The 16,234-nt window shown below is 37.0% G+C and overlaps 1 protein-coding gene across 2 annotated transcripts in view; it reads right to left on the bottom strand.

Moving 5' to 3' along the window:
• The window catches only part of TEX11 (testis expressed 11), a 278,253-nt gene that overhangs the window by 94,008 nt on the left and 168,011 nt on the right, over window positions 1–16,234 (bottom strand). For both annotated transcript variants that reach the window (XM_045538676.1, XM_045538677.1), the window contains one exon: window positions 5,624–5,761. In XM_045538676.1, coding sequence (XP_045394632.1) covers window positions 5,624–5,761 — 138 coding nt within the window. The remainder of the gene's footprint in view (window positions 1–5,623; window positions 5,762–16,234) is intronic.

The raw sequence follows: 16,234 nt of genomic DNA, 5'->3' as shown, positions 1-16,234 counted from the left end.
ACAGAAATCTTTACAAAATCTTGGAGGGAGGGCCATACAAGGAAATTTCCTTAGGAAGCTAAGACTGTCATTAAGAGCGAGGCTTTGAAAAAAGGAATTTCAAAGGGTAGGGATGCTGGGAAGAGGTAATTGGCAATGAAGAAGCATGAAAAAAAAACTACTGAGGTAGTCTAGTTGAGGACAAACATAGTATATAAGTAAAGGGAAAAAACAGGATTAATTTATTTATAGATTATGGAGGAGACTTAAGTGCTAAGGAATTTGGTATTTATGTACAGGGAGCCATTAAAGATTACTGAGCAAGAGACAATAACTAGTTAAAAGATTATTCCAATAGTCTTATAGGTAATGAGGACTTAGATTAGAGTGGTGAGGTGAAAACGGAAGAGCAGACAGCTGGCAAAAAAAGAAATACTACAGAGGTAGAATTGACCAGACTTGACACGTGATTGTATACATTCTTAGATAGCTAGATATACCCAAAAGCTGTAGAAAAAGTGAATCTGACCTATGAGAGAAATCAGGGGTAAAGATATAGGTTTGAGAATGGAGAGTTAAAGCTAAGAAAACGTTTGATGAATTATTGAGGGGAGAGAAAGAAAAAAAGGGACCAGAGAATACATTCGTTCAACAAATGTTCACTGAAAACTTACCATGTACCAAGCATGATTGTGAGCACCAGAGGTAAAATTGTGAAAAGATACACACGGTACATATCCAACATTTATTTGGTGAAAAGAGGAGGACTAGCCAGTAGCAAAAATAGAAAAGAAATAGTCAGAACGATAGGATTAACAGCAGATGTCATAGAAGCTAAAGGGAAAGTTACCAGGAGGAAGATGTTGTCAGTGATATATTGTTTTGTGCTGCAAAGACATCAGAGGATAAGAAAGACTGAGAAAAGATCATTAGACTTGATCATTACAAAGTCACTAGTAATTTTCAAAAGAGTAGCTTATAGAATTACAGATGCAAAAATCATCAAGAGAGGAGTAAGTAGTGAGACCAAAAACCTTATAGTCACCCTTGTCTCTCCTTTCTCTTCTATCCTACATCTGGTATGTCACTGAATCCTGTCAGCTTTACTTTTATAATCTCTCCAGAATCTGACCACTTCTTACCACCCACATTGCCTCCACCCTGGTCCACACCACTATTATCTCTCTCGCAGATTATTTCAATGGCCTCCTAACTGGTCTCCCTGCTTCTACCCTTTTACCCCAGTATCTTCAACCCAGCAGCTAGAGTGATCCTATTAAAATACAAGTCAGATCATGTCACTCTGCTCAAAACCCTCCAATGGCTCCCCATCTCACTTAAAGTTAATATCATAAATCTTTACTGTAAACTACAATGCCTTTCTTTTATTTTAACCTTTTTTATTTCAAATTTTTAAAGGCGTACTTATGTTTTAGATACATAGCTTGAATCAGGGCTATAAATGTGCCCATCACCCAAATAGTGTTCATACAATGCCTTTCTTACATGATCTATTTCCCCACTTGCTATGGTTTGTCCCCAACAAAACTCATGTTGAAACTTGATCCCCAGTGTGGCCAGTGTTGTGAGGTGGGGCCTAGTGGGAATTGTTTGGGTCATGGGGGAAGATCCCTCATGAATGGCTTAGTGCTGTTCTTGCTGTAGTGAGTTCTCATTCTCATAAGAATGGATTAGTTTTCACAGGGATGGATTAGTTTCCAAGAGAGTGAGTTGTTACAAAGTCAGGACTGCCTTTGGGTTTTTTCTCTTCATACATGTCTGCTTCCCCTTTGACCTTCCACCATGTTTTGGCCCAGCACAAAAGCCCTCACCAGAAGCCAAGCAGATGCCAGCACCATACACCTGTTGAACTTCCTAGCCTGCAGAACCATGAGCTATATAAACCTCTTTTCTTTATAAATTACCTAGTTTCAGGTATTCTGTTACAGTAACATAGAACGAACTAAGACACCACTACTTCCCTGATCACACCTCCTACTTCCCCTAGTGTTCCCTCTGCTCCAGCCACACTGGTCTGTTTGCCATTCTTTATTTTACTTTATTTTTTTTGACACAGAGTCTCGTTCTTGTCGCCCAGGTTATAGTGCAGTGGTATCATCACAGCTCACTGCAACCTCAAACTCCCAGGCTCAAGCAATCCTCCTACTTCAGCTTCCCGAGCAGCCAGGACCACATTAATTTTTCCATTTTTAGTAGAGACGGCGTCACACTCTTGCTCAGGCTGGTCTCAGACTCCTGAGCTCAAGTGATCCTCCCATCTCAGCCTCCCAGAGTGCTAGGATTACAGGTGTGAGCCATCGTGCCTGGCCTCTTTGCCAACACCCAGGGACTTTGCACTTGCTATTCCTTCTGTCTGGAATGCTCTTTTTTCTCAGTTCTCTACTAAAAAATTACCTTCTCAGTGAAGACTTCCCTGACCACCCTACCTAAAATTTCAAACACTCCCCCTCTTCCAAAACATTTAATATCATCCTTTCCTGCTTAGTTTTCTCCTTGCACTTATCACTATTCAATACACCAGGGGACAAAAACCCAGGGCCTTTTGGCAAATCCAGCCCACTATATGTTTTTGTACAGCTCACACACTAAGAATGGCTTTATATTTTTAAATTGTTGAAATAAATCAAAAGAATATTTTTTGACATACGAAAATTATAAAATTACATGAAATTCAAATTTCAGTATTCTAAAATATAAAGATTTATTGGAACACAGCATGCTCATTTGTTTACATATTGTCTAGGGCTGCTTTCATGGTACAACAGCAGATTTGAGTAATTGCAACAGAGACTGTATGGCCTGCAAAACCTAAAATATTCACTGTGGTTCTTTACAGAAAATTTGTCAACTCCTATAAAATGCCATAATACTTATTTATCTTTTTGTTACCTGTCTCTCCTAGTAGAATATAAACTCCATGGAGGCAGGAGTTTTGTCTGTTTTGTTCATTACTATATCCCCAATTTATAAGGGTTAAATTAAAAATATATATATATCCCCAATGGCTAGAAGAGTACTTAACATGTGTCAGATAATCAATAAATGTTTTTCAAATGAATGAAAACAAAAAATACAGACAGTACTTTGGGTTAGAAAGTTTGGCAATGAAAGGAAGGACATAGAACTGAAGTTTTAGGAGGATGATAAAGTTGAAGGAAGGGTTTTGAATAAAGAAGACCTCAATGTAATAGTAGTGACAAGAGAAAGAAACAGTACAGAAAGATTAAAGAGCTAAAGTTGAGATCTATAAAGTCCCCAGAGAAAGTTACTTATTTCTCAGAGATAATAAGCGATGAGTAAACAGGAGAGAAACTGATGAAGTTCATGTCATTGGCTATAAACTCACCAAATTACATGAAAAGATCTTTTGCTAAAACAAAGGAGAAGGCATTGGTGCTTCTGCAAAACAAAAAAATGTTTTGGAATCACCACTGTGGGAAATATGATAGAAAGTCAACAAGAGTCAATGTTATTGACTGTCTAGCTGAAAAACCATGAAATTTCAGCAGATCCAATAAATAGGGTTTAATAAATTTCCCCAACAGTGCTAGGCAGCTCAAAGGAATAAGTCAAAAAAAGCAAACAATGAAAATTAACAAAGGTTAAACACTGGCAAGGCGGGAATAGTAAAATATGATGGGTTGTGTATTTTTTCACCTTTCTATCTGTCCTAGTGTATAGGAGGATATTCCTCAAATATGGAGGGTATCCAGTCAATGTCTGCTAAATCCAAGACAGGAAGGATGAAATGGAGAAATATACTAACAGTAATCAAGAAGGTTACCTTGAACATATTCAAAATAACCTTTGCCTTCACCACCAACCTGGCCTTAAATGATTCAGTTACACATTGAATACATGCTGTTAAAATATTCCTGGTTTCCTGCTCTCCCGTTCTTCTCCTCCTTACTACTAACACCATTTGAAGTCCCAATTATAGCCCCAGTCCTATACTAGGCTCTAGGACCAAACTTAACATTAGAGGAGATTTAAGAAGTACTACTTCAAGTCTGGGAAGACTGTATCTAGTCAACTTGTATTCTTCTTCTGGTAATTGCATCCCAATCTGGCTTCCTATGTAGGGACTCTGATCTTAAGAACAGCCTCATATCCCAGTCCTTTTAGGTTTGGAGCCCTACCTTCCTCTTTCTAGCCTGTCCACACACACCCCCATACCTCAAAGATTTGAGTACTACCTCTGAGTTCAAACCTCTGTGATTAAAGCTCTGTTCCCTACTGATATGCTTATGTGATGCCAACTAATTGTGTGCCTGATTTATGGAATATTACTAACGCCATGCTCTGCTTTGCCATGCTCTGCTTATCTGCCCATTAAGATATCCTGATGGCAGCTTCTTGGGTGAGTTGAAGGCAACTATGCCTTGTGCATCTCTTTAACCTCAGAGCCTAGCACAATGTCTGGTAATGTGTTCTTTCTTTCTTTCTTGACCAGCTGATTTGATATCCTTCTTTGGCCTACAGATGCATCTGTTCCCCAAGTGGCTCCAGATCCACGTCCTTCTCAATCGGCCAGGCTCACTGTGTCATAAATCATGGAAGTTACAAAAGCTGTATGATCACCTTCTTTACAGGTCTTTAAGTGAACAGTAGGCAGCTATCTTTCTGAAATAGTTAATGCTACCCTGTGCAGAAATGTAATTAATTAGGTAACAAAATCTGTTTGAAAATCTTTTCAGGTCTTAAATAGTAGGCAACAAACTTTCTGAACAGTTAAATGTTAGCCTGTGTATCAATATGATGAATTCAGTAACATTTCAGCTTCTCTTCCGTACAATCAATTTATAACATATAAGCTAAGTAGCAAAATTCTTTTGAAAAAAAATCTAAAGTATTCAGTCAGATAAACAACCCTTCAAAGATAAACAAACCTTCAAAGAAAATGTCTAGAAAAACTATCCTTAATCACCTATTTCTCCCTCAATCTGTCATCAAAACTTAAAAGGCAACAAAAATCTTTATATTTCATTTGGGTGTGCACTAATCCTTCTAGTTTTATGTCCTGCCAAGAGCCAATACCCTGCATTATGTGCACACTATATGATACCCAAAGGAAGAAATGTCCCCAGCTGCTTTGGGAAGTATAAATGGCTCTCCCTTTAAACAAGCTTTTATCTCTTTTACCTGCTTGAGTTTTGTCCTGATAAGAAATCAGTCACTGAACAGTTTTCTAGAGCTGCTGGAAAGGAAAGAGATAACAACCCAGAAAGTGAAAGAAAGGCCACTTCATCCATGTATTTGCTCTCAATGAACGCTTGCTAAAAATGTGTACCTTAAAATGCAGTCTGCTTCAAAGGACAATAATGCAGATGATTAGTAGCAGAGAACTTCGTTCAGGAGTTCCAATGATATATAACTTTTCAAAATAGGATGCAAAAATAAACAGTAAGTAATGGGACTAATGGTCTTCCAAATTCTCTCTGCCTTTGGGAAGTTCTACTCAATGTTTACAGTATGCAAATCAAGAAAATGTTCATATTGCTCTGTATGAGGAAACTCTCAGATATCCTAAACTAACAGCCAAGAAGTCATAACACTGCATCTATCTCTCTGCCACTGCACATAAGAACATTTACTGCCTCTGAAAATAGATAAATCAAAGTACCTTATCAAATTGTTTCAAATGCAGATAACAGGAAGCCATGTTCCTCTGCAGCCTGGCTAAGTTCAGATCTGTGTGACCAGATGAATACAACCTCAGAGAATAACAGTACCAGTGTAGGGCATCAGCGTAATTTTGTACCTAAAATTTAAAAGGAAACAAACAAAAAAACCCACAGAGATATCGCCATCCCATTTATCCCAAGTCACTTCTAGAAACAAAACAAAGATTGTATTGGCTTCTTTTTGAAGCAACCAAAACACAATACACTTTCTATTGCCTTCTAAGTGCATTTTACTATCAGTCTTGATCAATATAAGTCTTAGATAAAGTAGAAATCAATATTCTCTTTTTCCTACACGTTAGAAATTTCACACATGGGATGAAGAGTCTGAGAGGGTGGTGAACTACACTAGAAAACTGAAAATCCATTTTAGAAGTTATTAAAACAACAATTTTTAAAAATTTAAAAGAGAACACCCATAATTCACCATACTTATACAGCTATTTTCATTTTCCTAGGTTCCATACAACATAGAAATTTATTTTTGTATATGTACATAGTTGTAATCATAACTTATATAGAACTTCATGTTCTATTCTTTCCACTTAATTATGTTTTATACATATTAACCTATATTGCTATGTAGTCTTCACAGTTATCACTTTTAAGGGATACATAACATTTAATCAAATTAATATACCATGATTTTTTTATTTTCTTAATATTGTACATTAAGTGATTTTCCAGATTTTTCACTATTATAATTTTTTAAAATTTATTCAGGATATTATGGCAGTGCAAACATTTTGGTTACATGTAATGCGTTTGCCCTGCCCAAGCCAGGGCTTCAAGTGTGTCCCTCCCCCATACAGTGCGTTCCACTTCCATTAGTTGTGGGTTTACCTCCCCACCACTCCTCCCCCAAACCGGCACCCAATAAGTATTACTACCATGTGAACACCTTAGTGTTGGTCAGTTAGTACCAATTTGATGGCGAGTACATGTGGTGCATGTTTTTCCATTCTTGTGATACCTCACTTCAAAGGATGGGCTCAATCTCTATCCGGGATAATGTAAGAGGTACTAGATCACCATTCTTTTTTGTAGTTGAGTAGTTTTCCATGGTAGACATATACCACATTTTATTAATCCACTCATGTATTGATGGGCACTTGGGTTGTTTTCACATCTTTGCAATTGTGAATTGTGCTGCTATAAACATTTGAGTGCAGATGCCTTTATTATAGAATGTCTTTTTTTCCTTTGGATAGATGCCTAGTAGTGGGATTGCTGGATCAAATGGTAGTTCTATTTTTAGCTCTTTAAGGTATCTCCAAATTACTTTCCACAGAGGTTGTACTAATTTGCAGTCCCACCAACAGTGTAAGAGTGTTCCTATCTCTCCACATCCACGCCAGCATTTATTTTGGGACTTTTTGATAAGGGCCATTCTCACTGGAGTTAAGTGATATCTCATTGTAGTTTTGATTTGCATTTCCCTAATGATTAGAGATGTTGAGCACTTTTTTATATGTTTGCTGGCCATTATTCTTTCTTCTTTTGCAAAGTTTCTGCTTATTGATGGGGTTGTTTGAATCTTTCTTGTTGATTTTCTTAAGTTCTATATAGGTGCTAGCTCTCCACGGGTGGGCGGCCGCCATTTTGGGGGTCCACAGCTTGGGCACTGCAGCACCCTACGGTTTGGGGCAGCACCCCTCCCCCAGCCGAGAGACTTTCGCACTGGGTGTGGCTGGCTCCGCCCTTGGAGATGGGGAGAAGCCAGAAAAGCTGCTTGCTCTATGCGCCTGGCCTGAATCCGCCAGACATCAGTGACCTGTCAACACGGCTAGCCAGGCCTGTGTTGGTGGGTGAACTTGAGTGCTTTCCCCTAATGCTAGTTCCCCAGAGGTGGGAGGCCCCCATCACAGAGGTCCCCAGAAGCTAGTGCGCTGGGCAGTCGGGCAACGCCCCTCTCCTTGCCCAGATTTTTCACTATTACAATTACTGCTGCTATATTTTATACAAAAATATTTTTTTCTTTTGAGTCACTTTAAAATTTTCAATGGCAAGAAGCTATTAGTTTAGGAAAAATTTGACAGAAATATTCTGGATAATTGTTTTCTAAGCTAAGAAAACTGCGATTGCTTATAAACCAAGGTAAGGTAAATGGGTCCCTGTACCCTATCAAGGAGTAAAATGGCCTCTTCAGCTAGAAACAACTATGCTGAGTACGTAAAATACTGCCTTTGACTATTGAGAAATAAGATTACATTCTTCTCCAGAGTTGGAAGTGGAAGTTTAAAAAATATCATTCAGCAAGACTAGAAAATGAGGGAAAAGAAAAAGAATCAATAGGAGAACAGAAATTCTGAAGTAGTTGTTCACCTGCTCAGTAAAGAAATACTTTGTTCCCTTAACATTGTTCCCTTCATTTCTCTCGTCTTCCTTTTCTATTCACCTCTTTCTCCCACAAAACATACCACTACTTTTTTTGAAAACAACTTTCTTGAGGTAAAATTGACATACTGAAACTACACATATTTAAACTGTACAATTGTTTTGATATACATATACATAGCTGAAACCATCATCACAGTCAAGGCAGTGAACACATCCATCACAACCAAGAGTTTTCTTTGTAATCCCTCACTCTATCCCCTCCTGGCTGCTCATCCCCAAACAACCGTAAGTATGCTTTCTGTAACTATTCATTAATTTTCATTTTATAGGGTTTTATATAATGGAATAATTGAATATATACTTTTTTCTGTCTGGCCTCTTTCACTCAGCAAAATAGTTTCAAAATTTATCCTTGTTATTTCATATTCATTCCTCTTTATTGCTGAGTAGTATTTAATTGTAGGGATATACCACAGTTTGTTTATCCACTTACTTGCTAATAGACATTTTTTTTTTTTTTTAGACAGAGTCTCACTTTGTTGCCCGGGCTAGAGTGAGTGCCGTGGCGTCAGCCTAGCTCACAGCAACCTCAAATCCCTGGGCTGAAGCGATCCTACTGTCTCAGCCTCCCGAGTAGCTGGGACTACAGGCATGTGCCACCATGCCTGGCTAATTTTTTTATATATATATATTTTTAGTTGTCCAAATAATTTATTTCTATTTTTAGTAGAGATGAGGGTCTCGCCTAGGCTGGTCTCGAACTCCCGACCTCGAGCGATCCGCCCGCCTCGGCCTCGGCCTCCCAGAGGGCTAGGATTACAGGCGTGAGCCACCGCACCCGGCCGCTAATAGACATTTGAGCTGTTTCCAGTTTTTGTCAAATAAAGATGCTGTGCTCTTTTGTGTGCAAGTCTCTGTATAGAAAAATATTTCCTTTTCTCTTGAGTACATACATAAAATTGGAATGGCTGGATCATATGGTAGGGGCAAGTTTAACTCTTTAGAAAACCACCAAACTGTTTTCCAAAATGTTTACATTATTTACATTCCCACGATTAAGTTCCAGTTCCTTGACATCCTCACGAACATTTCGTATGGTCAATCTTTTTCATTTTGGCTATTCTAAGAGTTATGTAGTGGCATAACTCCTTGGGATTTTACTTTGCATTTCCCTAATGACTCATGAGTCATCTATCTTTTGTGCTTATTGTCATCTATGCATCCTTCTTGGTGAAATGCTCATATCTTTTGCTAATTTTCAAATTTTTATGTTTAGTTTGGAGAGTATTTTTTATATTCTAGCTAATAATCCTTTATCAAACATGTTTTGAAATGTTTTCTCCCACTCTGTATCTTGTTTTTTCATCCTCTAAACAAGACCTTCCACAAAGAAAAGGTTTTAATTTTGATAAAATACAATTTATTAATTTTTCCTTTTATGCTTTATGTTTTTAAATTAGTTAATTTTCTACTTTTAGTTATTATGGGTACATAATAGTTGAATATATTTATAGGGTACATGTGATGTTTTGATACAGGCATACAATGTGTAATAATCAAATCTGGGTAATTGGGGTATCCATCACCTCAAGCATTTATCATTTCTCTGTGTTAAGAATATTACAATTCCATTTCATTAGCTATTTTGAAGTATTTCCTAACTTATTGTTGATTATGGTCACTTTGTTGTGCTATCAAATATTGTTCCTTCTACCTAATTATCTAACAATATTTTTGCACCCATTAACCATCCCCACTTTATCCCCTCCTCCCTACTACCTTTCCCAGACTCTGGTAACCATCATTCTACTCTGTCTCCAGATCAATTGTTTTAATATTTAGCTCCCACAAATGAGTGAGAATGTGCAAGAATTGCCTTTCTGCGCTTGGCTTATTTCACTTAACATAATGTTCTCCAGGTCAATCCATGTTGTGGCAAATGACAGGATTTCATTCTTTTTAATGGGTGAATAATATTCCTTTGTGTATATGTACCACATTTTTTAATCCATTCCAATGTTGATGGACATATAGGTTGATTCCAAATCTTGGCTACTGTGAATAGTGCTGCAATAAACATGTGAGTGCAGATATTTTTTTGATATACTGACTTCTTTTCTTTTGGATATATACTAAGCAGTGGGATAGCTGGGTCATATGGTAGTTCATTGTTAGCTCTTTTAGGAACATCCCATCCTGTTCTCCATAGTGGTTGCACTAATTTACATTCCCACCAACAGAGTTCGAGGGTTCCCCTTTCTCCACATCCTTGCCAGCATTCATTATTGCCTGTCTTTTTGATAAGAGCCATTTTAACCGGGTTGAGATGAGATCTCATTGTGCTTTTTTTTGCATTTCTCTGATGACTAATGATGTAGAGCATTTTTTCATATACCTGTTGGCCATTTGTATGTCTTCTTTTGACAAATGTCTATTCAGATCTTTTGCCCATTTTTTAATTATTTTATTTTATTTTTTTCTATTGAGTTGTTGGAACTACTTATATATTCTAGTTATTATTCCCTTGTCAGATGGGTAGTTTGCAAATATTTTCTCTCATTCTGTGGGTTGTCTCTTCACTTTGTTGATTGTTTCCTTTGCTGTGCAGAAGCTATTTAGCTTGGTGTGATCTCATTTTACCCACTTTTGCTTTGGTTGCCTGTGCTTTAGAGTTATTCCTCAAGAAATTGTTGTCCCCAGACCAATGTCCTGGAGCATTTTCCAAATGTTTTCTTTTAGTGGTTTCACAGTTTCGGGTTGTAGATTTAAGTCTTTAATCCATTTTGATTGAATTCCTGTATATGGCAAGAGATAGGGGTCTAGTTTCATTCTTCTGCATATACATATCCAGTTTTCCCAACACCATTTATTAAAGAGACTGTCCTTTCCCCAATGTAGTTTCTTGGCACCTTTGTCAAAAATGAGTTCACTATAGTGTATGGCCATACCACTCTGAACGTGCCCAATCTCGTCTGATCTTGGAAGCTAAACAGGGTTTAGCTTGGTTAGTACTTGGATGGGAGACTATAGATGTGTGGATTTATTTCTGGGTTCTCTATTCTGTTTCATTAGTCAATGTGTCTGTTTTTGTTCCAGTACCATGCTGTTTTGGTTACTACAGCTCTGTAGTATAATTTGAAGCCAGGTAATGTGATTCCTACAGTTTTGTTCTTTTTACTCTGGATGGCGTTGGCTATTCTGCGTCTTTTGTGGTTCTGTATAAATTGTAGGATTATTTTTTCTATTTCTGTGAATAATGTCCATGGTATTTTGATGGGGATTGCATTGAATCTGTAGATTGCTTTGTGTAGTATAGACATTTTAACAATGTTGATTCTTCCAATCCATGAGCATGGAATATCTTCCCCTTTTTATGTCCTCTTCAGTTTCTTTCATCAATGTTTTATGGATTTCATTGTAGAGATGTTTCACTTTTTTAGTTAATTTTATTACTCAGTACTTTATTTAATTTTAGCTACTGTAAATGGGATTACTTTCTTGGTTTCTTTTTCAGATTGTTCACTGTTGGCATATAGAAATGCTACTGATTTTTGTATGCTGATTTTCTATCCTACAACTTTACTGAATTTTTTTTTTAGTTCTAGTAGTTTTTGGGTAGAGTCTTTAGGTTTCTCTAAATATAACATCATATGGTCTACAAATAAGGATAATTTAACTTCTTTCTGATGTGGATACCCTTTCTTTCTTTCTCTTGTCTGATTGTTCTAGCTAGAACTTCCAATACTATGCTGAGTAACAGTGGTGAAAGTGGGGATCCTTGTCTTGTTCCAGATCTTAGAATAATGGCATTCAATTTTTCCCCACTCAGTTTTACATTAATACTAGCTGTGGCTCTGTCATATATGGCTTTGATGATGTTATGTTCCTTCTATACCCAGTTTTTTCAGAATTTTTATCATGAATGGGTGGTGAAATTTGTGGAATGTTTATTCAGCATTGATTGAAATAATCATATGGTTTCTGTCCTTTTGTCCTTTGTTTTGTTGATATGGTACATCACACTGATTGATTTGTGTATTTTGAAGCATCCTTGCATCTCTGCGATGAATCCCACTTGATCATGATGAACAATCTACTTAATGTGTTGTTGAATTATGCTTGTTGGTATTTTGTTGATGATTTTTGCATCTATGTTCATCAGAGATATTTGCCTATAGTTTTCTTTATTTATTGTGTCTTCGTCTGATTTTGGCATCAGGATAATACAGGCCTCATATAATGACTTTGAGAGTATTCCCTCCTCCTTGATTTTTTGGAATAGTTTGAGTAGGATTGGTGTTGGTTCTTCGTTAAAAGTTTGGTAGAATTCAGCAGTGAAGCCATTGGGGGCTGGGCTTTTCTTTGATGGGAAATTTTTTGTTACTGCTTCTATCTTGTTACTTATTATTGTCTACTCATTTTTTGGATTTCTTCCTGGATCAATATTGGTAGGTTGTATGTATCTAGGAATTTATCCAATCTTCTGTGTTTTCCAATTTATTGACATATGGTTGTTTATAATAGTCTCTAATTATCCTTTGAATTTCTGCAGTATTAGTTGTCTCCTTTTTTCACCTATCATTTTATTTATTTGGGTCTTCTCTCTTTTTTTCTTATTAGTCTAGCTAAAGGTTTTTCAATTTTGTTTATATTCTCAAAAAAACAACTTTTCATTTTGAATTTTTATATATTTTTTGTTTTAATTTCATTTATTCCTGCTCTGACCTTTATTAATTCTTTCCTTCTACTAATTTTGGGTTTAGTTTGCTCTTGTTTTTCTAGTTCTTTAAGATGCATCATCAGGTTGTTAATTTCAAATTTTGCTACTTTTTGATGTAGGAACTTACTGCTAGAAAATTTCCTGTTAGTACTGCTTTTTCTGTAATATATAGGTTTTGATATGTTATATTTCATTTTCATCTGTTTTGAGACATTTTTAAATTTCTTTCTTAATCCCTTCATTGATCCACTGGTCATTCAGGAGCATATGGTTTAATTTCCATGTATTTTTATAATTGCCAAAGTTCCTCTTGTTATTGATTTCTAGTTTTCTGCCATTGTGGTCTGAGAAAATGTTTGATATTATTTCAATTTTTTGAATTTTTGAAGATTTATTTTGTGGCCTGACATTTGGTTTATCCTTCAGTTTGATCCATGTGCTGTGGAGAAGAATGTGTATTCTACAGCTGTTAGACAATTGTTCTGTAAATATCTATTAGGTCCTGACAGAAAATATTTAAAGGGCAACTTTTTAGAGCTACTCTGTGTCTGCAGTTTCTCAAAATAATCAGCTCAAAATAATCCTTTTGCAGAAGAGGCATATCTTGGGGTGGCATATTCTGGTCTCCTACTGTCACATTTTGAGGTAGCATGTTCTGAGCCCCAACACAAAGAAATTTAACTGTCAAATAAATATATGAAAAAGAAAAAATATACTTAGAATTGTTATATTGTCTTGCTAAACTGACCCCTTCGTCATTATATAATGACTTTCATTGTCTCTTTTTACAGTTTTTGTCTTTAAATCTATTTTATCTTATAGAAATATAGCTACTCCAGCTCTTCTTTGGTTTCCATTTGCATGGAATATCTTTTCCATTCCTTTATTTTCAGACTATGTGTATCTTTATAGGTGAAGTGGGTTTCTTGCAGAGAACATATCATTGTTTTTTTAATCCGTTCAGCTACTGTATGTCTTTTGAATAGAGAGTCTAGTCCATTTACATTCAGTGTTATTATTAATAGGTAAGAATTTACTACTGCCATGTTGTTATTTGATTTCTGGTTGTTTTGTGATCCCCTTTTCCTTCCTTCCTTCCTTCCTTCCTTCCTTCCTTCCTTCCTTCCTTCTTTCCTTCCTTCCTTCCTTCCTTCCTTCCTTCCTTCCTTCCTTCCTTCCTTCCTCGCTCCTTCCCTTCTTTCCTTGCTCTTTCCTCCCTTCCTTCCTGTCTTACAGTGTGTAAAAGTGATTTTCTCTGGTAGTGTGTTTTAATTTCTCACTGTGTATTTTTTCTGTATCTGTTGGAGGTTTCTTGATTTGAGGTTACCATGAGGCTTACAAAAAAACTTATAACCAATTATTTTAAACAGGTGACAACCTAACTCTGCTTACAAAAAAACAAACAAGCAAAGATAATGCTAAGAGAATCTCTATACCTTAAATCCATTGCCCCATCCAGCTTTTTGACGTTTTGTTGTTTCCATTTGTATCTTTTTATAGTATGTACTCTTAAAAAGTTATTATGGTTATTATTTTTGATGTTTGTCTGTTAGTCTTCCTACTCAAGATATAAGTGGTTTATACACTGCAATTACAGTGAAAGAGAATTCTGTATTTGTGTACTTACTGTTACACGAGTGATTTTATACCTTTATATGATTTCTAATTAGTTTTTAACCTTCTTTTCTTTCAGATTGAAGAATTCCCTTTAGCATTTCTTGTAGTGCAGGTATGGTGTTGATGAAATCCCTCAGCTTTTGTTTGTCAGGGAAAGTCTTTATTTTTCCTTCATGTTTGAAGGATTATTTTTGCAGAATATAATATTCTAGGATTAAATATTTTTTCCCTCAGCACTTTGGATATGTCATGCCATTCTCTCCTGCCCTGTAAGGATTCCACTGAGAAGTCTACAGTCAGATGTATTAGAGTTCCTTCATATGTTATTTTTTTCTTTCTTCTTGGTTCTCTTCAGACTCTTTATCTGAGACCTTTGGGAGCTTAATTATTAAATGCTGTGAGGTAGTCTTGTTTGGGTTAAATCTGCTTGGTGTTCTATGACCTTGTAGCTGAATATTAATATCTTTCTCTAGGTTTGGAAAGTTCTGTTATTATTTTTCTAAATTAACTTTCTACGCCAATCTCTCTCTCTACCTTCTCTTTAAGGCCAATAACTCTTAGATTTGTTATTTTGAGGATATCTTATAGATCTTGTAGGTGTGCTTCATTTTTATTTTCTTTTTTGAGACAGAGTCTTCTTCTGTCACCCTGGGTAGAGTGCAGTAGCGTCATTATAGCTCACTATAACCCCAAATTCCTGCGGTCAAGTAATCCTCTTGCCTCAGCCTCCCAAGTAGCTGAGACTATAGGCGCACACCACAATACCGAGCTAATTTTTCTATTTTTAGTAGAGACAGGGTCTCGCTCTTGCTCAGGCTGCTCTCAAACTCCTGAGCTCAAGCGATCCTCCTGCCTCGGCCTCCCAGAGTGCTAGGATTACAGATGCAAGCCACTCTGCCCAGCCTCGTTCTTTTTTATAGCTTTTCTTTTCTCTTTTCTGACTGTGTATTTTCATATAGCCTGTCTTCAAGCTCACTAATTCTTCTACATCATCATTTTTGCTGTTGAGAGACTGATGTATTTTTCAGTTTTTCAACTGACTTTTTAAGCTCCAGAGTTTTTGTTTGATTTTTAAAAAGTATTTCAATCTCTTTGTTAAATTTCTCTGATGGGATTCTGAATTCCTTCTGTATGCTGTCTCGAAGTTCACAAAGCTTCCTCAGAACAGCTATTTTGAATTCTCTGAAAGGTCACATATCTCCATCTCTGGGATGGTCACTGGTGCCTTATTTAGTTCACTTGGTGAGGTTTTGTCTTCCTGGATGTTCTTGATGCTTTGAATGTTCATCAATGTCTGAGCATTGAATTAGGCATTTATTCTAATCTTCAGTCCTGGCTTATTTGTATCCATCCTTCTTGAGAAGGCTTTCCAGGTATTCAAAGGCAATTGAGTGCTGTGGTCTAAGTCTTTGGTTACTGCAGCCATATCAGCACTAGCGGGCCACCAAAGCCCAGTAATGCTGTGACTCTTACAAATTTCTGGTGGTACTGCCTTGGTGGACTTGGGTTAGCTATGGGAGAATTCCCTGGATTGCCAGGCAAAGTTTCTCACTGTTTACCCTAACCTTCCCCAAAACAGGAGACTCACTCTCCATGCTGGGCTGCCTACAGTTGTAGGAAGACTAACGTGAGCACTCCTGCCTGGCCACCACAGCTGGGACTGTGCTGGGTCATATCTGCAGCCAGCCCAGTTTCACCCAAGGCCTGTGGTGACTACTGCCTGGCTACTGCTGATGTTTATTCAAGGCCCAAGGGCTCTTTAGTCAGCTGGTGGTAAATCCTGCCAGGACTGGGTCCTTCTCTGTACAGCAGTGGGTTTCCTTCTAGCCTAGGGTGGGTCAAGAAATGCTGTCCAGGAACTAAGGCCTGGAAT

The sequence above is a fragment of the Lemur catta genome, chromosome X, assembly GCF_020740605.2.
Source record: "Lemur catta isolate mLemCat1 chromosome X, mLemCat1.pri, whole genome shotgun sequence".
NCBI classification, from domain to species: Eukaryota; Metazoa; Chordata; class Mammalia; order Primates; family Lemuridae; genus Lemur; species Lemur catta.
Note: the sequence above shows the minus strand (reverse complement) of the source record. Positions and strands in the feature narration are given on the sequence as shown.